The sequence below is a fragment of the Poecilia mexicana genome, unplaced genomic scaffold (assembly GCF_051168715.1).
Source record: "Poecilia mexicana isolate PSO_F unplaced genomic scaffold, ASM5116871v1 scaffold_21, whole genome shotgun sequence".
Classification (NCBI taxonomy): domain Eukaryota; kingdom Metazoa; phylum Chordata; class Actinopteri; order Cyprinodontiformes; family Poeciliidae; genus Poecilia; species Poecilia mexicana.
Genome location: NW_028263390.1, coordinates 10,161,499 through 10,187,516, shown reverse-complemented (window position 1 = coordinate 10,187,516; position 26,018 = coordinate 10,161,499). Strand labels below are relative to the sequence as shown.

At 39.7% G+C, this 26,018-nt stretch overlaps 1 protein-coding gene across 1 annotated transcript in view; it reads right to left on the bottom strand.

The window, feature by feature from the left end:
• Nucleotides 1–276: 276 nt before the first annotated feature.
• Nucleotides 277–26,018, bottom strand: part of nkain2 (sodium/potassium transporting ATPase interacting 2) — a 63,355-nt gene continuing 37,613 nt past the window's right edge. The window contains exons 2-4 of the mRNA XM_088001899.1: nt 20,989–21,126; nt 20,341–20,421; nt 277–1,984 (exon numbers count right to left, since the gene is read on the bottom strand). Of these exons, the coding sequence (XP_087858025.1) occupies nt 1,763–1,984; nt 20,341–20,421; nt 20,989–21,126 (441 nt within the window). The 3' untranslated portion in view covers nt 277–1,762. The remainder of the gene's footprint in view (nt 1,985–20,340; nt 20,422–20,988; nt 21,127–26,018) is intronic.

Below are 26,018 nucleotides of genomic sequence, written 5' to 3'. Positions count from 1 at the left end.
CTTGTCAGTTCTTCAGAAAAATGTCTGTGTCACTTGTAGAAGCACAGAACACCTTGCGGAGCTGAAGTAGTGGCAGAGTACATCATAACTGGTTGAGCTACATGGACAATCAGACCATCAGTGAGCCAGTCAGACAGGCAAACTAGTCCATCACATCATGCCCAGAAGACCACCAACCCAAACAAAATCATGCTCTGGAAAAGCTCTTGACAGCTGCTGTGCCTCAGTGGGTAGCTCTACCCCCGATACAGACTATCCACAAATATCTTCATTAGATTTCTTTTTTTAGTAATTCTATCCGCATGAACTCAGTTTTCTTGAAGTCTAAAATATTCCAACTGACACCCACCCCCTTATTAATTTTTCTCCCTGTCAGTTATCTGGAAAATCAGGCACCTGACTAGTCGACATGGAGACAACTAGTCTTACAGTTCATTGTGCAGCCCAATAAAACACTAACCGCTCACTTAGTGATGGGTCTTAAACCAGGCAGCCAGTCAGCCAGTGAACCCGTCAGACTGCTGAGTTTGTGCTCAGGGAGCATGACAGTGTTTCAACACACCAATTACTGTGAGACAGTAGTAAAGCTGTTTGGTAGCCTGGCACTCAGCCTCGATATAAGTACCACTATCGATTTACGGAGAGACACAGTAAGCACATGATGAGAGGGAACAGCGGTGCATAAGGGACAAAGATCCAGAAAGAAAAAGGGGAAAAAAAAGAAAAGAGAGAAAAGACTTTCACTCATTCTGAAAGCGTCATGGATGCATACAGACCGAATAAAAACACCCGCTTGTTTCTTGTTTATTGCATGTGAGGATTCAGCTAAAAAAAAAAACAAACAAAAAAAAAAAAGAGCTGGGCGACGTAGGAAACAAAAATAAAACGTGTCAGGTCTGCCTCATTTCTACTCCCGGTTTCTCTTTTCGTTAGGGAACAGATAGGAAATGCGGAAGAAAACAGGGAATGACTGATTTTGAACCAAATATGTAAAACAAATGCGCAGAGTTAAACATGGAGAACTGAGGTAAAGTGAGACTTTCTATTAGCAGGACACAGGCTTGATTTGCTGCTGTGTAATTTAAGGGATTTTGAAATACTGTAAAGTAACACAATCACATTGACTCAACATTCACCTAAAGGAAACTGTTCACAAAATTATTTAGTGTGTATTTTATCGCTCTGATCGGCAAAAAAAACTCATTGGTAAAACCGTTCAAAAGTTCAAAAATGCAAAAGTAGGAATGCACTAAAAACATGTCCAGAATTGGAAGATGACAATGATGATGATGATGATGATGAGTGCAGTAGCAAATCATGCATCAACACACTGTTTCCCTCTCAATTTCTATCAGCATCTCGAAGATGATCAAAGTAATCAATTCTGCTTTAGAAAATGAGAAATTCAATGTATCAAGTCGTTCAATAAAATCGTTTTGGATTTCTACAAAAACTTCTCTTCACATCAATTATTCCTTCCCTGGATGGCCATGAGATTTAAAAAAGGCCCAGCTGCTCTTTACGTATTGGTGTTAAAACAGCGCTCTCAGACTTTGGCGAAGATATCCCCATGACCTAATTACCAGTTTTTGTTTGTAAAAAAATTCAGAAAGCGAAGTTGGTGTTGCAAGCAAAAAGATGCAGAGTCTTTGAGAGCTGCTGCAAACTGTAATTACAGAAACACATGCTGCAAATACTTCCTATTTCTGTAGGTTTTAAGACCTTTGCCAAAAAAAAAAAAAAAAAAGACTCAAGAGAACACTCATTTAAGACGAATACTCACAGCCAGGAGTATCTGCAGTGAGGAATGAGCCACTTCTATGAACTCAAAGTTCATAAGACAGTCAGATATAGATATATATCGGTGGTCCTCCGGTGCCCAGGAGGGAGGAGGGGTGATCGGTGTCACCCTGCACCCGGGGCCGTTCTCCATCCACCAGGAACGATGCATGGACAGGTTGAATGTCAGGACAAGGTCAGACTCCTGGGGCAGACAGACAGAAAGACAGACAGGCAGACGGTCAGAGACAGACAGAAAGAAGGTGAGTTGAATTACATCCTGAGAGAGAGGACAGAGCAGGCTGAAAGTCAGAGCAAGCTTTAACCGTGGCTTAATCAAACTGGATTGTGGGGTTTAGTACTAAAAATAGATGTGGAATTCATAATTCTAATGATGAAGGATAACTGAGATTAGATTTGAATCATGCACCGCCACGTACATTAGGTCGGGGAAAAGGGAAGAATGATGGTAGGAGGTTAGAGAGAGAGAGGTAGAGAGAGAGAGAGAGGAATAGAAAAACAGAGTAGAGCTTGGTTTGGAGATTATTAAAGGCTGTTTTCCAGGCTTTCAGTCAGAGAGAGAAGAGGGGTTTTCTGTTTCTGGTGTCACGTAAGGGTCAGCAACTGAAAGGCAACTGCTTTTGGTTTGAGGCACAGGAAGATTTATGCAGAAAACTGAAAACCGTGGGGATGAAGCGGTACATTATGGTTGGTGTAGCAGCTTTTGCACGGTGACAACAAAAATACCAGAGCAAATCAATCATTTAGGCCAATACGGAAATCTCTTCATAATTAAAAACATAATTTGGTATCAAAATAGATTTTTGGTATCGAGGCAAACACAGAATGTAGTAAAGACTAACACAGTGCTGCCCTCACGGCAAGGATCATCCATCTTTGATCAGATTTTAAAACAACGATGGAGCAATCTCAATCCGCCATTTTGGGCTGTTACAGCTCACTCACCTGGCCACTTGGTGCACACGCGCCAGTGTTGTGTTCAAGACCACCTAACCCGAGACCAAGACAAGACCAAGACCATCAGAAAACGGTCTTAAGACCGGACTCGAGACCAAGACCGATCTCGAGTACCACAACACTGACACGCGCAAACATTTTCAACTTGATGAAGTGCAATCGTTTAGTTTCACTGCTTACATGTAGTTACTGGGATCAGAGTTAATGGTTTTAGTCACTGCAGAGGAAAAGAACCGTCTTGCACACAAGCCTGTGGTTATCCAGCAGATCTTACAATCACAACATGGCTTTGATCAAGGCCAATAGCCAATAATAAATAAGTCATCATTTTTGGTTCCATATAAGACAAAATTGCTAATCATGGATAGACTGACTTGTCTTATGAAAGAATAACAAAATGTTTGTTACATGAAATATGTACAATTTTAGTCAAGCTACCATTTTTTATGCAGCTCTGAAGGTTACAGATGGACATAATATGTGATTTTGCTCATGTGAATTTTCTTATAATAATGTTTTGTAATATTTTATTACAGCACAGGGAGTTCTTCTGAAGTTAGAAATCAAATTGTACGATCAGGTTCCCATTCGATCTTTTTATTTAAAGAAAATTGTATCTTAAAGAAACTCAATCAATTAGCTAAGAGTGTCGAATAAAGCAAAAATAACAACTAAATTACCAAAAAAGGATTATTCCAGGTTATTGCATGCCAATGGTAGAAACAGACATCAAACATGTTCAACCAGCTATTAACTGAATGAAAGGCCTCTCTGTTCTCTAAAGTCATACTGAAAGAGAAAAAAAATGACATAATATGATATAAAAACCATTATGAAAGCCATAATTCCTTGTGTTTTGCCATCAAAATGAAATTGCTTTTTTTGTTCCTAGAAATTGTGCCATTTGTGATAAAACTATAGCCTGCAGCCACTCTCCCATAAACGCGGCAAAGTTGTAATTTTTACTGTCACGCTAGTATACTGTCACTCTATTTAAATTACTTATTCGAGCTCTAAACCTTTGAAAGTGAATTTAGGCAGTGGCGGCTCCCGATTACTTTCGGAGAGCATTGCTTCACTCTTCAGATTCGTTTCGGGCTTCACCTCAAACACACTTGACTCTTTCACCTTTCTGCAACAGCCTCCCTGTTTTCACCCCTGTTCGCTTTCTATTAATTTGCATTGCAGTCTCTCCTTCCCTCTCTTGTCTTTTTCTTCCTAAGACTCTCTCTATTTCTGTATAATGAGTAAATGCCTCATTAGCACAGAGCTCTGATTAATGCCATCTCCCCTTGTTGAGCTCCTCTTTTTAATGAATAAAGTCTGAAAATTTCTCCCCTGCTCCTTCTTTGCCATCACTCTTCCTCTGTCTGTCACTGGCTTCTTTCTCTTTCTATTCCTTTCCCTCTCTCATGTCCCTTCCTTCCCTCATTCTCTGTGCTCACTCTCTTTTACTCTCCGTTAAAAGGGGCCAGGAAAGGGGTAGTAATTATTTCACTAAGGTATTATCCATCAGTGCTTACCTAATGAGGCTATTTAAAAACCGCACACACACACACACACATACACAGGCAAACAAATGTATTCCACAGTTAAAAGCTGAATTTGGCAAAATGTCATTAAGATCAGTCGGGATTCGGGGCTACTAATTCTGCTGCACACTCTTTATTTGTGAGTGTAATGAAAATGTGAATAGAAGAAGAAAAGTGCCACAACGTGGTCAAACTGTTCAGCATTTATTTGTCCAAAACCACCTGTGGCCCACTGGGACAAAAAAAAAAAAAAAAAGAGCTTCATGAGAACAATTATTTTAGGAACATTTCAGCCTGCTCAGAAATATAACATTTTTTGATTAATAAAAATCACATAACAAAACAGGGTTTTGAAAAATAAGAAGGGAAATTGGATAAAAGCTACGTTTGGCTGAAAGCAGAACCCAACTGAGTGAGGAAGCTGCTTGCTAGCATAAACTCTAGTTTTTTTAAAAGGCCAGTTTTTAAAAAGTTGCTTAGGAATAACTTGGTGAAAATTTTTCACTACACAGCTTTGTGTTTGCACAGTGAATCACAGTTATGCTAACTAGGTTAGCTCTCCTTCCTTTACTGCTCAATAACAACAAAAAACAACAACAACAAAAAAACAGCTTCTAGCATCTCCAAATTAACATGAGCTAGCTTGTTTGGTTATACATTGCATTGCTGAGGCTGTAAGAGGAATAGGTATCCTCCTTCAAGTCTGCGTTTTGCATACATGAACACAATAAAAATGATCTGGTCTTGTTTGTATAATGTTTAACAGTTAATATCAAAGTACGTAAACAAAACGTCATTATTTATTAGATAAAGACAACAGTAAAATATATGCTTGTATGCTTTAACATGCATGTTAAAACTGGTACCATATCCTAAGATGTGTGTGTGTGTGTGTGTGTGTGTGTGTGTGTGTGTGTGTGCGGGGGTGTGCATTTGTTTGTAATACCTTGTGGGGACGATTTTCCTGACATATGCTACGTTGTGGGGACCAATCGCTCCTCGTGGGGACCTGAGCCTGGTCCCCACGAGGGGAAACCCTGTTTTTGGGTCAGGGGTCAGAGTTAGGGCTAAGGTATGAATTGAGTTTTGGTTAGGGTTAGGGTTAGGTATGTGATGGGTGGGGTTAGGAAAAGGGTAAAGGTAAGGTTTAGGCTGTAGAAATTAGTAGAAATGAATGGAAGTCAATGGAAAGTCCCCACAAAGATAGCAAAACAAACATGTGTGTGTGTGTGTATATATATATATATATATATATATATATATATATATATATATATATATATATATATACAGGTGCTGGTCATAAAATTAGAATATTGTGATAAAGTTCATTATTTTCCATAATGTCATGATAAAAATTAAATTGTCATATATTTTAGATTCATTGCACACCAACTGAAATATTTCAGGTCTTTTATTGTTTTAATTTTGATGATTTTGGCAAACAGCTCTTGAAAACCCAAAATCCCTGTCTCAAAAAATTAGAATATTATGAAAAGGTTCTCTGAACGAGCAATAAAAATAATCATCTGAATCAACAAAGTAACTCTAAACACCTGAAAAAGATTCCTGAGGCCTTTAAAAACTCCCAGCCTGGTTCGTTACTCAAAACCGCAATCATGGGTCAGACTGCTGACCTGACTGCTGTCCAGAAGGCCATCACTGACATCCTCAAGCAAGAGGGTGAGAAACAGAAAGAAATTTCTGAACGAATCGGCTGTTTGCAGAGTGTTATATCAAGGCACCTCAGTGGGAAGTCAGTAGGAAGGAAAAAGTGTGGCAGAAAACGCTACACAACGAGAAGAGGTGACCGGACCCTGAGGAAGATTGTGGAGAAGGGCCGATTCCAGACCAAATTAAATTTTCATCTCCATAAAACTTTTCAGCAGATGGAAGCATGAAGTGCTCCAAAATCTTCTGATAGCTGCTGCATTGACCCTGCCCTTGATAAAACCCAGTGGACCAACACCAGCAGCTGACATGGCACCCAGACCATCACTGACTGTGGGTACTTGACACTGGACTTCTGGCATTTTGGCATTTCCTTCTCCCCAGTCTTCCTCCAGAGTCTGGCACTTTGATTTCCGAATGACATGCAAAGTTTGCTTTCATCCGAAAAAAATACTTTGGACCACTGAACAACAGTGGTCCAAAGTGCTGCTTCTCTGTAGCCCAGGTCAGGCGCTTCTGTCGCTGTTTCTGGTTCAAAAGTGGCTTGACCTTTGACCTGGGGAATGCGGCACCTGTAGCCCATTTCCTGCACACGCCTGTGCACAGTGGCTCTGGATGTTTCTACTCCAGACTCAGTCCACTGCTTCCCCCAAGGTCTGGAATCGGCCCTTCTCCACAATCTTCCTCAGGGTCCGGTCACCTCTTCTCGTTGTGCAGCGTTTTCTGCCACACTTTTTCCTTCCTACTGACTTCCCACTGAGGTGCCTTGATATAACACTCTGCAAACAGCCGATTCGTTCAGAAATTTCTTTCTGTTTCTCACCCTCTTGCTTGAGGATGTCAGTGATGGCCTTCTGGACAGCAGTCAGGTCAGCAGTCTGACCCATCATTGCGGTTTTGAGTAATGAACCAGGCTGGGAGTTTTTAAAGGCCTCAGGAATTTTTTTCAGGTGTTTAGAGTTACTTTGTTGATTCAGATGATTATTTTTATTGCTCGTTCAGAGAACCTTTTCATAATATTCTAATTTTTTGAGACAGGGATTTTGGGTTTTCATGAGCTGTTTGCCAAAATCATCAAAATTAAAACAATAAAAGACCTGAAATATTTCAGTTGGTGTGCAATGAATCTAAAATATATGACAATTTAATTTTTATCATGACATTATGGAAAATAATGAACTTTATCACAATATTCTAATTTTATGACCAGCACCTGTATATATACTGCTCAAAAAAATAAAGGGAACATTTCACTTTAATTTTGTGTGTGGCTCCAAATCCAGGCCTCCACTGGTTAATACATTTGATTTCCATTGATGATTTTTGTGTAATTTTGTTGTCAGCACATTCAACTTTGTACAGAACAAAGTATTCAATGAGAATATTTCATTCATTCAGATCTAGGATGTGTTATTTGAGTGCTCCCTTTATTTTTTTGAGCATCACTGTCGCTAGGATCATATATATATATATATATATTTAGAAGCAGCAAAGGTTTACTTAGTATTCGAGACATTGTTCTTCATTATGACTTTGTTTTCTGGCAAATTTTCCATCTGTAGTGTGTTTGTGCTATTATACAAAACTGGAAGAGGGTATACTTTCCTCATATTTAACACCCTCACCCAATGCAATTATAAGATGTTGTCTCCAACTCAACCATCTTTAGTGTGTCTGTGCATCACCGTCGCTAGGATCAAAGGAGAACAGGCGGAAATTTGATATTTACAATATATTACAAATTAATCTTATACCTCACAAATATGAAACCCTGGAGATATTGAGAGACGCAGCAGACAACAGCAATATAACTCCTTCACCAACAGTGGCAAACAAACAAATTAAAAAGCAGCTGAGCCCTGGCAGAGATGTATTGATCCTATTTGTTTGAATTTGTAATAGAAAGGCGGATGAAGTCATAGCTCTAAAAACATCTTGAGATGAATTTGTTTGGTGATTTATAAACTGTTTGGGATTCGGCTATAGGGAAAAAAAAAAGAAAAAAATATTAGCAAACACCATCTCTAAGTACTGTAAAAGAATCTATCCTTCTTCTTTCCCCTCACACTCTCCGTAACACACACCGTCTATAATTTCCCGTGTGCCAGTGGAGGATCATGCACTCATGCTCTTAGGTCTTTGTCTCTGACTGTGGGCTAGAGTCGCTTCAATGAGCCACATCTGTTTTCGCTCTGCCTTCCACCTCACCTCTCCCTCTCTTCATGCCTCCGGCCTTCTCCCTCCCCGTCTACCGCGCTCTCTCAATTTCCCCTCAATTTCCCACCTCCGTATTTTCCTTTGTCTTCCACTCCCAGGAGGTAGAAGAGAAGAGGTGAAAAAAGACCTTTCAGAACGGTCTATCATCTGATTGTCTGATAGTCAACAAGGGGAGAAGTGGCAGCATTTTAATCACGCCAGAAACCCCGGAGCGCGGGGTCAAACAATTACTGTATAAACAAATTGAAAATAGAGGAAAATCTAATTTTCTCCGTGTGCACTCCAGCCAGAAAAACTGCTAAAGACAACTAACACTGGAACACATCCAGATATGGCTTTATGATCTTTAACAACATGAGCTCCTATTTCCTTTTCCTACTCAAAGTATGCGTTTCAAAATAAGACAAATTTGCGACTGACTTTTCTTCTAACAACTTGTTGCTTATTTGTACTCCAGTAAATGAGTTTTAGTTGTACTTATTTCACTTGTTATGATCAACAACTTTTGGATTTTGACGCTGCCTTGGATTTTAAGTTTTTTTTTTGCGTTTTGCAGCGTTAAATGTGTTTTATTTGGGTTAAAATAAACAACACTAAGAGGTGCACAGTTGTGAAGTGGATGAAAAATTATACATAATTTAAGCATTGTGGTATTATAGTGTACACTGTAAAAAAAAAAAAAAAGAGTCTCTAATTTATGATAAAATGCAAGCAGCTGTGGTTGCCAGAATTTTATCGTATTTATACAGTAAAATCCGTACTTATACAGATTTTACCGTATTTTTATGGCTTCTGCTATTTTACCATAAATTAGAGACCTTTTATTTATTTATTTTTTTTACAGTTTATTGCATATACATTCTGTGAACTTTACCTCAACACCCCTAAAATACAATGCTCCATAATCATTTGCCAGAATTCATTTCATTTATTCTCAGCATAAACCCAGTTATTCTGTGAAGACCTCAAAGGTTTAATAGAGAATATTAATAAACAAACAGCATCACAACGAACAAGGAGCTTAGCAGGCAGACTGGTGATGAAGTTGTGGAGAATTTTATGGCATAAAAACGAGATAAAGTTTAATAAAAATGCTTTGAATATCTCACAAATCACTGTTCATCCAAAGAGTACTGGAGCAACTGCAGCCAGAGCGAGACACGTCCATCCAACCTACACTGACATGCCCACTGCCCAGGTTAGCTTATCTAGCTTACCTGCACTCTGTGGCAGGTATTAAAAAAGATAAAGTCAATTTGAACTGATAAAAACTTTCTCCTGAGTCCGTTTCTTTTTTTAAACCTGTATCTTTATCTCCTGCATTGTCTGTTTTTTCCTTCATATTCTCTCTCTCTCTCCGCCGTCTCTTCCCATGTGTTTGTGTCTGTGTTATTTCACACCAGCACAATCAGTCACGGCGCATCTCACTACATCGGTTTTCGATAATTTCCCATGGGTGTTAGATGAGGTCTTAACCCGTAATGCTCGAAGCACTTCTCTCGTATCAGGTCGGTTGGGGGGGGTTGAAGGTGTTGGGGAACTGTTTGCGGGTTCTGTCTCTGCAAATTTACTGGAGGGTACATAACGATGAGGTCTTAACCCTGACCTTACCCATACCAAACTCATTGCCATTTCTAATAAAACGCTCCGACGCAGCCGTTCTAACGTCGTCAATCTTTCAAATGGTGGAACAATTAAAGCACTCTGGAGACATCCAATTTTTATGAAGGGCAGAGGTTGTGGAAAGAAGTTGCTTGTAATCCCTCCAATCACATTTAACCCATTAAAATGCGATTTTCTAGTGCTACAAAGTGGGTTATGCAATAAATCTGAATCCTTAAAAAAAAATCTAATGTCTGCTTGTTGTGTCTGAGAACACGTCAACATTTCTCTGATCCACGTTTTTTTTTTTTGTCATGTGTGAATTATAAATCACAAGATTGCCAGCGGCTTCACATGGATATCTGATTTACTCCAAGAAGGTGTGAAGAAGAAGGTTTTATTTCTTGGAGTTCTTTACAAAGAACAAAGAAAGCCTTTAATCAAACGATTCAAATGTTGGTCAGAACTTAAGATTCACAGCACTAGACATCTTTATTCATCAAAGAGAGGCGGTTTTAGTTAAAAAGTTCACCAGGAGGGACATAAAGAATAATAAAATGTAAAAAAAAAAATTTAGCTATAGAGGGAGTTAAAATTTCTCAACTAAGGGTTTCATTTCAAGCTCAATGTTGAAAACAAAGCAAAACAAGTTTGTGGAGTCATTTTCCAGCTTCAAAGAAAGAGGGCTATACTTTTAAACTTTGGTGAAATAGTTTCACCATCTTATACCACCTTAAAATCAAAGCCAGAGTAAACGGCTCATTCAGTAATCCGATTTAGTGCTCCGATCTGGACTTTAGATAGCGATTTACTAGTTTTGAACACAATTAACTTCCAAATTACAATATGGAAGTGGATAATTGAATCACTGATTCTGGAAATATGCTGCTGTGCATAGCTAACTAAGCTCACTTCCTCGTTATCTTGCTAAAACATAACTTTATCCACTTTACTTGAGGCGTGAGTCTCCTCTAATGTGCCTTTATGTAAGGCACATTAGTCAAGGATGAAAATTAGTCGAAACGTAAAAAAAAAAACCAATAAAAAATAATAATAAACCAATTGTTCCTGAGTAAAATACCATTTCTAGTTTTCATTTGCTGTCATTTCCAGTCATGTGGACACATTTTGTACAACCTTTTGAAATATCATAACCTATTTTTACAGGTGTTGCCTTACGAGACTGTATTTTAGGCCATCATGCTCTTCGGATTGGGAATGACCGAAACGCAGCCACGAAGTGGTAGGAATCATAAAATGACGCCGTGGTTTCGGTGAATGCTGAGGTGCGAAGGTCTCCCACTCTCTGCAGTGTCGGTACTTCTCCATACTTCACGTGGCCTTCGTATTGTCTCATAATAGTGGAAAAAGAGCATAAGTTGAAGACATTTTCCTCTGAAGAGACGAGTCATATCGCTCCGCTCTGTCTGGCAATCCAGCGGAAGAGTCTGGGGTTCAGCAGTTGCCAGGAGAAAGGATTTTTGCCTGATTATACAGCGCAGAGTTCAAAGTGTTTTGCAGAGAGGGGATGTTAGCGAGGGTCCACTGTTCAGGAGCTGGGTCTTTGTGTTTTACTCATACTGAAATTAACTTCTTTTGTTTCAGCATACCAAGATATTTTTCACAGGCGATCTGTGTTCAACCCTCTTGTTCTCTCACATCACAGCAAAAAAAACAAAAAACAAAATGGAATCGCCAGTATCAAGAGCTCAGGGCTCAAATGCTAAAAATTAGCTAGTAGTAAAAGGTCCCGCTAGAGAGGCGTTGATGGGGGGGGGGGAAGCAATTTCATGCCATGATTTCAGCAAATGCATCCATTGATCAAACACGGTCAGGGCTGATGGATTAACTCAGTGAATCGGGGTGGATGTTTTAACTAGAACGTCTGTGATTAAACGTGTGGGATCCTCTCATTCATCGTCTCAATCGGCAGTGCTGAATGAATACCGGGTATCTCGGGGGGGCGAAGGAGGGAGTTGGGGTAAAGTAAGTAGCTATTAGCATTCAGACTGGTCCCGGCTATCTTTTTTTTTTTTTTTTTTACTTTCTCCCAGGATAGAAAGACTAGCTTGATCGTATGGCATCATATAACTTCAGCAGTAAGAAGCTGACAACAGGCATTGAAGTTGATATGAAACCGATTTGAAAGGTACTTTTGATTCGACTTTCCTTTGACGTGACGGATGAAGACACCTCTCTTGACTTTTTTTTTTTTCTTGAGCAAACTTTTAGTTTCGACTCATTGTTGTCCCAAATTCCCATCTCTCCCTCATTTTTATGCAGCTTCTCTTCCAAAAAAAAATCATCTTCAATAACTCTTATCACACCTTCGCCTGTCTAAACCTTTCTGACGCTCCAGCTGCCACTGATGCCACTCTTGTCATAGACACCTTTTCTTCATTGTTTTTAATTTACCTTTCATATCTTTGCCTTCTTGTCACTGTTCTCCTCTTTATCCGACAATTAGCCGCGCGGATGTGGAAGTCCAACGTCATTTTGAGACTTCGACATTTGTGCAATAAGTAACAGCTTCATGAAAAGAAAAATTAAAAAAACACATGCATGCACACACTTTACATATTCACACTTTTTTGTGCTAAAAAAATAAAAATAAAAAATCATGTGGGACAAACCTCCCACCTCGACAGTGGATGACTGACAGCTGAGCTGGTGTATGCGTGTATGTGTCCATGCGTCGGTACCCGGTTGCCATCTGACGCCCAGAGGGTGGCTACATCTTTAATGTGACACACTGGACTCGTGACAGTTAGCTGTCTGACAGTGAGCGCGTATACAGTATGTGTTGCATACGTGAAGGCGTGTGTGTGCGTGTGTGTGTGTGTGTGTGTGCGTGTGTGTGTGTGTGTGTGTGTGTGTGTGTGTGTGTGTGTGTTGCTAAGCTCCATTGACAGTAGCTCTACATCCACCGGCTCCTCTCCAAACCTGTCAGGCATGCCACAACAGAAATCTTTTTCAAGATTAATTTTGTGGCGTTGCTGCTATATTAGATAGTGCGGTCGCGAGTGACAGGGAGGATGGGAGTGTGTCAGACTGATATGTGGTGTAAATCTTGGGCTTGAACTCAAATTACTGTCAAGACAGAGGGGGCGGGGGGAGGAACACACCTTATCTAACTTCTGGGGCTCCGTGGAAGGTGGATATCCACGTTAGATTGGAAGCGCCAACAAAATACAGCTGGTTAGAAAATGAACTAACATTAAATCTAGTCACATTAAGTTGTTTATCAAGAAATTAAATCAAAATATAAACCAAAACCAATTTCAAATATCCGTCTTAGTGCAGATAAAAATTTTTAGGAGTCTAAAAAAAACGCAACTGAGTCACAGAGTGTCACTATTTCCTAGTCATAATAGTGACCAGAAATATAGTGGCTATTATGACTATTTCTGGATCAAAATGGCCAGAATGTTAATAAATGTGCTCTATGTTGAAAGACTATTGAGGGTAGGAAATGGGTTTTCGTTCTTGGTTTGGCACGTCATAGATTTCAAAAGAAAAAAGAATATATGACCTTCATTATGGGTTTTAATAATGAGGGATGCCTCCAACTGAAAAAAGGAAAACTCAACTGTAATCACATGAATTTAAATTCACAACAATCTGCAAATTTAAAGTGGAAAATGTGGAAAAATCTAACCTTTAATTTAAGCACTTTTTTAAAAATCTCTCTTTAACATTTTTTTATTTAAAAATCTGAAATAACTGTACTAATTCCCATAAAGATAATGTTACATGTCTTACTATTTAAAACACTTTGCATTCATTTCATTTTCTTTGAGCACAACTATGACGTCACACCAGAGGATAATGTCTCCTAGCTGCTCCTTAAAATGGGAAAGACAAGGCAACATGTCATTAAAGTAAGGTTACAAGAAAAAGTACAAGGAAATTTTAAGTGTATGTGAATATCTGCTTTCTGCTGGATTAGTTTGCTCCTCCGTTTCAAACCATTTCAATATTAATATCCTGTTATATTCTGTTTTTTTACAGTGACTTCTTCAGACAATCAAAGTTTATACAACATTTTGTTGACTGCATCGCAGCCAAACTAAGCTGAACTGGACTTTGAACTTTATTAACGTCAAGAGTCAATCCTCAATTCTGAAATCATGAAAGTCTTCCCTCGAAGAAAGTGTCGATGACTCATCCAGAAGAGAAACAATCCGCTCTCCTCAAACCCCACTTCGCTATTTTTTTTTCCCCCCGTCACAATGATCATCTTTCTGTTCCTCCACCTTTTGCTTCCATTTCCGGAGAAGATGTCAAGAAGTGTCTGACAGATTTCATGAATACTTTTGGCTTTGTTGTTATGCAACAAAACAGAGAGGATGCTTGAGGTTCACTGATGAGACATCAGTCTGTCAGGGGGAAAAAAAAAAAGAAAGAAAGAAACACACAGCAGGCACAAGTGTCATCATGAATTAGAATTAAACTGCTTCCCATGGCTACCTGCAATATTTTCTGTAACGCAACACGGATAAATGTTTTTAAGGTTTTGAATCTGGGGCTTGAGGCGTTCTCTCCGCTTGCAAACAGGCTGATTATTGCTCTGATAAAAGTATGGCTGCTGGAGCTTGGAAACCGAGTCTGGGTATCAGGTCTATTCATGGAAAAAAGAGAGAGAGAGAGAAAAAAAAGAAAGAAAAGAAAGCAGGGCGTTTGCTCTGAAAATAGCATCAAAGCAACACCACTAATCCAAGAGTCACTGATGAAATGGCAAAAATCAAAGCAGCCTCGATTCGTTTCATAAACAGATGACAGATCTTTGGAACGCAGAAAAAAAACGGAGGACATCACTTTCATTACAACGCTGCGATCCAAAACGATCGGCCCGAGTGAATAAGGCAATCAAGTAATTTATCTGCTGGCCATCACGCAAAAAACCTGCATCATCATCATCAGCTGCTGCTGCTGCTGATCATGTACGGCGGTGACGGGGAGCGGGGTCTCCTGACTGTCACGGAAGGAAGTGGAGCCGGAGCGGGTGAGAGATGAAGAGGTGTATGCGACAGACTCACATGGCACTTAGCGCAGCAACATGAAAAAGACCTGATTATAGGTTGAGTAGAGGGAGGGAAGGAATGAATTACGTCGAGATGAAGAGAGCGACGCACAGGGGGGGAGAAGAGAGACAGAGAAGAAAAGAGAAAAGAAAAGAGAGCAAGGCTGATAAAGATTTCATTTACATCCCAGCGTTCACCTGCTGAATACTGACAAGTTAGTGCAATATGCAAAAATCGAGAAAAGACTGAGAAAATGTCACATCACTTTGACACCGAATTGCGTTTATGAGGAATAAGCGAGATGTACTCCGCAGCTAAGGCCAGAAGTTTACATACGATAAAAAAAAAGGCATAACCTTCCCTTCTCTAAGTCTGACGTAAAATCCGACTCAGCTATTCTTTTTATGCATTTAATCCGTATCTGGTAGCTTTTGAAACTACACGATTTAAGTCAAAAACGTTTTTGACTTCCTTTCACGAGCTTTCCACAATAGCTTGCTGGAGTTTCTCCTGTCAGAACTGCTGTAACTGAGTCTGCTTTGTAGACTGCCTCAATTGCTCACATCTATTCAACTCTGCCGGGAAATTCTCTATTAGTTTAAGGTCTGGGCTTTGTGATGCTCCCAAACATCGTTTTTATTATCCCTGAGCCAAAATGCAACTATTTTAGATCCATGCTCAGAGTCATAGCTTATTTGGAAGATTCATTTGCCCCCAAGCTTTAACTTCCTGGCTGATTATTTAAGATGTTTATTTTTCCACATAATGTTATTTCCTCGTGATGCAATCTGTTTTGTAAAATTGCACCAAGTACCTTTACTTCACCATTGGGGAAGATTTTTTAATTAAGTTTTTCCCTTATTGATCTGTATGAAAGCTGGACATTCAAATATATCTGGAAATTGGAGTCCTCAGTCTTTATTTTTTTATTAAATATTTGCCCAAAGTTTCCAAGTTTAATTGTTAAATGTAAAAATAAATAAAAGTTTCTTTTGTACAGGAACTTTCGTTCGTTTCCAGTAACCAAAATATGTCAATCTCTAATCTAATAAACCACAACATCATCTTCCATCAGCAGCAGTGTAAAGTTCAGATGCACATTCTGGAATAGTGTGAGTTTTCTATAGTGATAAAGAAAATAATCACACCGCAGACAAATGTGTTTCAATGTGTGAGTCAGTGCAATATTAGCCCTCAGATCAGTAAACAAACCCAGCATCTGGAGCTGATCTGTGCGCCTCACGCTGCACAGCAGCTGGTGGAACCAGTCGGAGTAACAGAGAGGAGGGACTGGGACTTTGTGGCCCTTTTTCCAACACTAACTGGGTCAAGGTTGTCGAGTCCTTGAGCGAGGCGAACAGAAACGGTTTCGGTCATAAAAAAAAGAAAAAAAAAGCTGTTTGGCGTCTGATCTGGGCGTGCTTGACTCTAATTGGTCAGAAGATAATTGATAAATGTGTTGGTAATTAACAGGGGTGCTCTGCTGTTAATAAAATCCACACGTTTTGATTCTGGTCAAGGGAGATAAAACCATTTCAAATGACTTTTGTAATTTAACAGCAGAATGAAAGAGCTACATTGTTTCTATCTCACGTTTGAAATATCTAAACTGGCTCATATGACTGATATGATTAAAGAAAAAAAAACCCTGAGCAGCAGCTCCCTGTCCTCCAAAACAAAGTGAGTTTTTTTTTTTTTACAACTGCTGGGCGATGAGGAGAGTAAAGGTGTAAATGTCATTAAAACTTGAGATCAATGAAACACAGGCAGAGGGTGTGTGGCTCACTGTAAAACTTTTAGGTACTGTCTGGATGGCAACAAAACTTAACAAGGCTCGCAGTGTGTGTGTGTGCGAATGTCAAAGAGGGGAGTGAGTCTATCGACCCGGGGGTAGGCACCTAAGAGAGCAAGAGCTGATAAAAAAACTAAATCAACTGCAGCATTTACTCAAGTCCCGACAAATTGTAGTTATGATTGGAAAGCTGGGGGAGAGCAGTAAGACGGGGAATAAGAATGATGTGTGTTTGGGATATGCAATTTGATGCGATTTAACAAACCAACAAGAAACATGTTACAGAAGCGTTGAGCAGAATGAAGTAAATCACTGAAAATTATGGTGGGAAAATCATTGTTTTTTTGTGTTTTTTTTTTTTTTTCCACAGCGCAGCGCAATCAAACATAATCAACACACTCATCCACTGATTTTGACTCTTTATGGAGGTACTGATTGCTTTAATCAACTGTCAAAGTTGATTAAACTTCAGTTAAAATAAACACGTATAGTGATGATAAAAAGAAACGACATCCCCTTTGGAGATTTACGTGTCAAAACATCCAAAAAAACGATCCGATTTTTACCAGCTGTACTAGACTCAGTGAGTACAACGAAAACACAAACGACTGCTGATGTTTTGTTGTTGTTAGCCAATGAAGATGCCAGTGTGTGAAAACTAAGTACATCCTATGATGTAGCAGTAATAGCTTATTCTGGTGGACTTGATCTCTTAACAATAGTGGTAGAAAATGGCGTCACTCTTTACTGTTTTTATACAGAAAGATTTAATCTAAATCCAGACTGATTGATGGGTTTTAATGTTCATCTTCATCTGTCTACAGCAGTGGTTCTTAATCTGGGTTCGATCGAACCCCAGGGGTTCGATGAGTCGGTCTCAGGGGTTCGGCGGAGCCTCTGCCGCGGAGGTAAAGACACACTGTGTAAAGTCGTGATGACGCCCCGCTTTGCCATCACTTGCTGCAGAGGATCACGTTACATGGCTTAGCCAATCAGAGCTGCGGAGGAGCACTGATTGAAGGAGCTCCACTCTCAGCATGGATTTGAACTTGTGTCTTTAATTACTTCAGCAAAACTCACCGTTTTTACCAAATTCTGTAGCTTTCGGTGTACTTCTAAATCTGCTCCTTAGTCGCATCTTTTCGGTGTTGTACTGCCTCTAGTGGCATGGGGGTGGTAACACAACTAATATAATTACATTACTAAATCAGAATACCGCAAAGTCTTTATTATTTATTATAAATTTTTCATTCTCTTAAGAATGTAGAGCTAATTAAATGATCTAAACAAGACCTTAAAGTGGTTCCAGTTTCTCTCGATGGCCAACCTGTTGAAACTGTGGCAAATTTGGGTCGTTCCTGGACAGTCAGCTCAACTTTGATGGAAACACTGACTACATTTTGAAGAACTGTTCTCAGAGACTCTACCTTTTAAGAAGACTTGGTGATCATGTCTTGAATCTGGGGGGGGGGGGGATCATATTTTATTTATCACTACAGAAGAGTTCAGTGAATGCGCATATGAAACTGGTGGGTTCGGTACCTCAAAAAAGGTTAAGAACCACTGCTCTACAGCATAAAACGTGGTTACAGAAAATTCCTTACTTCCATGACTCTCCTCAATCTGAAAACATTTCTACAAATCATGTTTTATGTGGTTATAATTCATCCACTTCATGTGAAGAATTCAGCAGACAGTTCTGTAAATCAAATCAATCTTTGTCTGCTGCTTTGGAATAATTTACTTCATTGCTTAAAGTACCTGCTTAGTTCTGATGTCTAACGTTCCTAAATATCTCCAAGGTACTCCCATAAATATAACATGCATTGATTTATTAAGTGATGCTGATGTCTGTGTAGATAATTTTCTAAAAATCTTGATTCAGTAGGGAGGCAATGAAAAATCCTCTTGTGAATTTGTAGACCAGGAGGTCAAAAACTAAACAAAATGGATATTTGTCTGTTTACTGAATCGCTATGTTTAAGAGAGAGCATCGAGCAGCACTCTTTGGTACTATTTTCAGAATAAGCGAGGTGTTTAAACACAAATGATCTATGTGGGGGAAAAAAAAACATCATTTCATTTGGAAACAACTCTGCTGTTTATCCTGGCCCAGATAATTCGAAGGCTGGCTCTATTGTCGGAAATTTAAAGTGCTGATCTACATTTTCTAGAAAAAAACACACATAAGCTGACTTTACCACACTAATTGCCAAAATAAATGCTAAAGAATATGTCAACTACATGATCATTTAATCTTTTTTTTTTTAAATCGATCATAAATCCCTGTTTTACAGTGACTAAACTCTCACACAGTGTGACGTCACCTCTAATGTCAACATAAACAATCAGTAAAGGAAGGCTGACGAGACGATTGGAAAAAACTAATTTGAATGATTTCTCTATTGTTATGGTTAAAAAAGATTATTTAAATTATTAGTTTTATCACTAAAACGGATTTAAAAAAAAAAAAAACCAATACGCTTAAAGTTAAAGAAAGGTTTATTTGTCCTAGTTGGGCAAACCACTTTGGGATCAGTTATCATTCTAAGCCCATAGAAGGTGATTCAAGGTGTAAATTAACACATCTAACAGCTGGATGAATAGATGTGTCTAATCTTGGATAAAGAGCTAGAGATGGTTTCCAGCCAAAATCAAATGACTTTTCCCATTCAAGGACACCACTGTCATCTTTTTTTCAACACGGGAGCTTAATTATTTAGAAATGATCTTTCATGAGAGCTATCTCTGCTGCTACACCGAAGGATAAAGGCAACATTTTGATATTTACCTGAGCTGGTGCCTGCTGCTCTCACAGACACAGAAGATATTCAGCAACAATAAAACACGTGGAAAACAAGAACTCTCTAGAAAAGGCAGATTTCATTCTCAAAGATCATCAGTGATCATTTTGAGCCAATTGGTAAAAAAAAAAAAAAAAAACACCTTATGGTCTGGCAATTCTGTTCCCTGCAGACAGAGTTATAATGAGCCCAATCGTATCTGTTAGCTCATAAAATGCACCTACAGAGCAGCACATCACTACATTTGCCACTACTGGTAAACATTGTAATTGTTCAAGGTGACAGAAGCAGAATATGGCATTTACTGATCTAATAAGTGGCAAATATGTGCAGAAAACCATAAGACTCAGTCCTGAATGTGTGAAATCCTGCAGAACTTGATTGCTCGGCTGTGTTTGTGTTGTCTGTGTTCAACTGTGTTTTAACCTTAGAGAATCTTAAAAAATAAATTAAAAAAAAATCAGTTTCACTTGTTTTTGCCACTGGTTGACCAGGTAATGCAAATGTGGAAAAAATAAATTACTCTCACAAAGGGCCATGTTATGCATAATTTTAGCAGCGTACCAAGACCCGCTGAGTAATTTGGCGTTGGTGACAGCAGGGTTGTTCAGGTGATTGCCTACGTTTGAACAGATTGTCTCAGGAAAGTGTTTACTGCTTTCTGGATAACAGCTGCAGCGGAGAGGAGCAAGACATATGAGGGAGAGGAGCAACTCTTCTTAAAGGGATCAATGCGCTGCGGGGCTTTCCCCTTTAATAGGAATTTATTGAATAGTTTGAACTCTGCTCTTTAGTCAGGATGTCTTGGATTTAACCTCAGAAATTTCTCAAATAACAATGTCGAAACTCCGCAACTCGGTGAGAGTCGTTCTTATTCCAGACATGTGCAACAGAAATACTTTGACAGGAAAGAATGAAAAAAAAATAAAATGTTTGCTTACTCTGGACAGATCTCCAACCTCCAGGTAAAAACAAATGATGAAAACATTCCAGGTCATCCAGATGACGAGCCAGGCTGCATACTGCGCACACAGAGAAGGAGACACACGGAGGAGAGAGGAGTCAGGCACGGAAAAGAAGATCCGACAAGCTGTGGTTTGGTTGAATTAAAAGGAAAACATGGTCATGTCTTGCTTGCTTGTGGAGCGAGTGAGATGGAGGAGGAAGAAGAAGAAGAAAAAAAAATAAGACAGAGGGAGGCTTTGCTTTTGATGTTATTAAAATGCAGACAAAGAAAAACAACAGCGGAGAGCGCAACCAATCTCCTGAATCAAATCCGACAGGACGAGAGATTGGATGGTGAGTTTCTGCGCGCAAAAAAAACGAGATTTATAGGAAGGAAGGAAGAAAAGAAAGGATTTATACAGCTTTCATCGTCTGAGTCATCTCGCTAAGCGTCGTCTGTAAGAGTAAAGTAGTAGATTGAGGTCCTCTGGGATAAAAAGATCCTACTGTTAAACTGTGACTTCAGCATCACTCAGAACCATAATTCTTAAAGCAGGGACCAGTATCACTGCATAACAAGCTTTTGATAAATTCATGATATAGCTGACTGCGTGTGGGTTTTTTGTTGAGTGTGCAAAACTTACTCCGGTGACATATTTGGGCCTGAACTGAATGGTGCCGAACAGGCCCAGGATTACGACGATGATGTGTAGGAAGTTGGTCAGGATGGGAGCCCATTGGTAGCCCAGGAAATCGATCACCTGGCGCTCCAACACGCTGACCTGCGGGGAGGAACAGGGCAGATTGTTAAAGCAACCTGAGAGATGTGGGTCGTCTCCACAAGAAAACTACCGGCATTAAGTGGGCGTCAGCATGAAACGATACTATTTACGTGAAATGTGAAGGTGTGAGTCAAAGAACAGAAACTGAATCATCACTGAAGTTAAAAGGAAGTGGGGTCTCGCTCTTAGGCACAGCCCTGCTCAACTGGGTTTCATTTTAACAAAGTTTCTGAAAGGTTATAGTTTCAAAATCTCAAATATAGTTGGTCAAAAGTCTGACTAACAACACAGCAGACAAAAAAAAAAATTAAAAATACGGGGTAAATGGACGGTCAAAGTGGCAAAAACGAAGCAAAGCGTCTGAGTAGCTAGCTCCTGGGTGCTAGCTACTCAGCTCCTGGCTAGCTAGCTCCTTCTCTCTATACATAAAGAGAAGGTTTCTTCAAAAAATGTTTCCATTCTTTTGCACACCTCTTTTCAAAGTTTTCTGTCATTTTTAACCACGTTTCACTAACATAACAAACATAAAATGCAATTATTCATAAATATCATATGTTAGGGAGGTCCTGGACATTTTTTCCCCCATCTTGAAATTAACATAAAACACCAAAGTGCAGTTGATTTGAAATAATCCAGAATAAATTCAAAAATTGTGACCCCAATTTTTTTATTTTCATAATCAGTTTGACTGACTGAAGTCAGTCCATTTGACATCAAAATGGGCTGGCTAAACTCAGGAAGAGCAGCTCAAATGAAAAGAGTTTCATCAAAGGGTTGGCATTGCTACTTTTTACATTTCTTTTCCTGTTATGTTATTGGTGAATATATATATATATATATATATATATATATATATATATATATATATATATATATATATATATATATATATATATATATATATATATATATATATATATATATATAGTGAATTATGTTAGTCTCATTTTCTCACATCATAAAAGTCCAAATTTATCCGATACAAATAGAAATGGATATAGCCTTTATTGATCAACAGTTAAACAGTGCAGTACAGAAAACTATAAAAAATAGCACACGTTTTTTTTTTCTTTTGTTTAATGAGTAGCAGTGCAAATGATGGTGAAACAGTTACCATGATTTCATTAAATTTAGACATGCATAGACATCTTTTTGATGACATATTCTACGTGTCACATTTCAACCTAATTTTTTACATTGTTTAACCCAAAAGCTCTATTTAATGTAATTTTGCCCCAAGGGGTTAGTTGTAGGCCTAGTTTTGCACTAAACTTCAAATGCGTGTGAACCAGTATAATGAACTCCCTCAAGAAGACGGGAGATGTTAATCAGAATATACCTTCAATCCAAAATGCTTCATTGTAATGAAGTAAATTGTAATCAGTTGTACATACATCGCTTTCAAGCGCACAGTGTGGAGTCAGTACAGTGTTTGTGTGCGTGTGTGTGTGTTTGGGATTATTATCCTTCAGTCACTGGAGCCTCATGCTGAGATGGTTAATGAAGTCGGTGCAGCGCTGCTAAATTTATGAACTCGCAGAGACATGGAGAGGGCGTTAGTGAGGTGGCGACACAGAGAAACAAGAAAGACGCAAGCGGAGAAAATACAAAACAAACTTTAACTTAAAAAAAAAAAAGAGAGAGATAATGTTATTCTGAGTTATCTCTATTCTCTTGGCACAACTTTCTGCCCGAATGAGTCTAGAGAGCCCGTAATGTGAGGCCATATGGTAGCACTGCAGCCAAATGGAAAACACAAACACACGCACACACACACACACACACACACACACACTTTGTGTCTGAATACAGAGCGATACAAAACCAATCAGATATGAGTTTTAATTATGAGGCAGCGAATGTAAGAATTAGAAGAGGGAGAAGAAGAAGGTGGATGAATTATTCTGTTTGGTGCGGTGACATATGTGCATCCACTCCTGTGGGTGTGTGCGCGCGTGTGTGTGTTTTTCCATGTCATGGGAGGTCTGTTGTGCTTGCACTTGACAGCACCTGCTGTTACTGGACACACTGGGCCCAGCTGGCACCACGGAGTGCACGACGTGAGTGCGTGCGCGTGCGTGTGTGTGAGCAAGAAGGGAAAGAGCTAGAAAAGAGAAGACGAATGAGAGACATTGTGCCTCTTTGTGCAACTAGCCTTTATGCGCAGGCTCGCTTTCTCAGCTTCTTTGTGTGCTTGCTTCATTGTATTATGTGGAAGTGTGTCCTCCTATTGACAATTATAAAGTGCTGCAACTGTGTGCCTCTCTCGCAAAGCGTGGACACACACAGAAACGGAGGCCATTAGAAAAAAAGTCAAAGGCCTCCCAGCCCATTACAGAGGCCCCTGGGGGCCCCCCCCCCTTTCTTTCATCACCAATAATATAAACAGTCTTCGCTCCAGCTGGGGATGCATTTACTTACTGGCTCTGCCCCGAAATAACTCTGAGCTACACAAAATGCAAGAACGGGGGGGGATAAAGAAGATGTTAAGGTGATGGATCAGTCATGACAAAAACTAAACGTTCCCCGCCGCAGATTGTTTTAACTTGGGCTAATATGGGAACATATAAGAGCAATAACCCAACCATCTGTTCCTTTGAGTCGCACTCATCTTTTCACGTGAAATTCTCATTACATGGCTCAGCTGCAAAAACAACCAACATCAGCCGCCTCGGTTTGTCGTTCTTTGTTATCCAGCCTCTCAATTCTCCTGACAGACAAAAAGAAAAAAAGAAAAGAAAAGAAAAGAAAGAAAGCATGCTTACAGGCCCCCTTAAGTCGGCATCCTTTGCACCTATCAAACGACTGAAAAGCTTTGAATAAAGTGTGAAATCGCCTCGGTTTCCCTGTAACATTAAATCCAAGAGGAAACAGCAGAGAGGCGAGGGAGGGATATAATGAGACGTCTACTCGATACATTAGCAGATATGGTAGGTTTTCTGCCATACATGCGGCTGATGAAAGACTGCGCGGTGTACAGGTGGCGCTTCAAGCTGCCTCGCACGGTCCTGCGGGATCTGCTGCGACACGCTTTGAAGCTGCAGAGAGAGAGATGTTCATTTCGGCGCTGTCGCTCGGAGCAGAGCTACATTAAGCTCGTCCTGTGCTGCAACCGGAAATCCACCGGTGGACGTCGTGTGTTCATGGCAAAAAGATTTAGAAAGATGGCTGAATTTCACTGTAAATACTTTCGATGCCTTTGGGAGTTTCAGTGTCGTTGCTTAGCTTGAGCATGGCTGAGAAAGCAGAGAAGGACTTGCTGTGCCGCCTTCGGTCAACCTGCTAACCTTCATACTGTTTGGTTGGGTTGAGTAATGCACACTTGGTTATGCAGAACATTTTTAAAAAGGACTGCCTCAAAATATTTCGAAATAAGAAACAATGTGCTTTGGTTTATCTTCACCGGCTAGCTCGGTTGTAGCTTCATTCTCCTTGCCTTGAAACACTGGTTTGTGCGCTGCATGTAGATGGGAATATTAATGCAAAGCTGCCCTGGTAATCATAACTGTTCAACAGAAACAGCTTCATCTAAAAAAAAAAAAAAAAAAAAAAAAAATCTACAAACCGCACTTCAAAACGCCTGCAAGTCGGTCTGAATCTCCGTTTCGAGAGGCGGGAAGGTCAAAAGGCAGCACCACTTTGGTGCCTGCATCTAAAAATACAAATAAAAAATAAAGAAAAACCAGGCTGGGGGTTTGCATGTTATATTTAGTAAGCTAATTCTTCTCCTTGGCCACAAATAGACCACATATGTAGCTGCAGTTACAGAGAGAGCGACGCTCAAACAGCCTCTGAATAGATTAGCATCTGATGAAGGGGGCAGCGGAGGCGGGGAGGGAAGGCGCCGCCGCTGTTTTTGGGAAAGATTTTGCTCTGTTTGATTATGAATGATAGAATGATAAGAAAGAGTTATTATTGCTCCAGACAGTTTAGTCTCTCTGTGACTATTATGAGGCCCTGCAGAGGGATGAAAGTGTCTTTTATCCTAAGTAGGAAAAGAGATGGAAATAAGACAGGGCGAGAGAAAGGCTGGGAGCTCTGATGAGAGGGCATGAGGAGATCAGGGGGTGATTAAGATGCGGCTGTCGCCGGGAAGGATGATGAGACGGAATCGGAAAGTGAATGAAATGAGTCGTCACATGTTGTCCTCTGCCACAGCTCCTCCTTCACCTGGCCACTCGGGGGGTTTTTTTTCTTTCTTATTCTCCACTTGTTCATTTCCTCCCGTCCTCTTTTCCAAATCATATCATCAGCCCCCACTCTCCTTACTCTGCTCTCCTACATATTTAATATGTGTTCATCTGTTACCAGATATGTTGTGTCATAAAACAGTAAATTACCTCATCTGCCTCCTCCCATTTTCCCTCCATTACTGCACAGACTCGCCCCTCCTTCGCTACCACTTCCACCGTCTCCGTTGCCAATATCCCATCTCTCCTTCTCTTCTCTGCAGTTTCTCTCCTACCTGTCTAGCAAAACTTTTGCTACAGCTATGTTTTGTTTTTTTTGTTATTGTTTTTTTTTAACATTTTGTGACATAAAAAAAGTAAATCTGAATCCAGTGTTTTTTTTGCTGGGATTATATGTGACAGATAAGCAAGAAGAGAGAAGAGAAAAACTGTGTAGTGGATGGAAAATGATACAAGGATAAAGCAGGGTTGGATTATGAAAGAAAAATATATAGACCAAGCATCTAGGAAGCACTATTCAGTCCGTCAAATGTGCATAGTAAGAATATAGGACAACTGAAATCTAACCAAGATTGAAATCTGGGAATGAAAAGTCATATTTGCAGTTTTGCGAACCGTGTATTGAAGCACGGTGGCAGCAGCGTCATGCTGTGGGGACGCTTTGGAAGCTACACAGGAGCGTTTCCAGTTAAAGATCTGTTA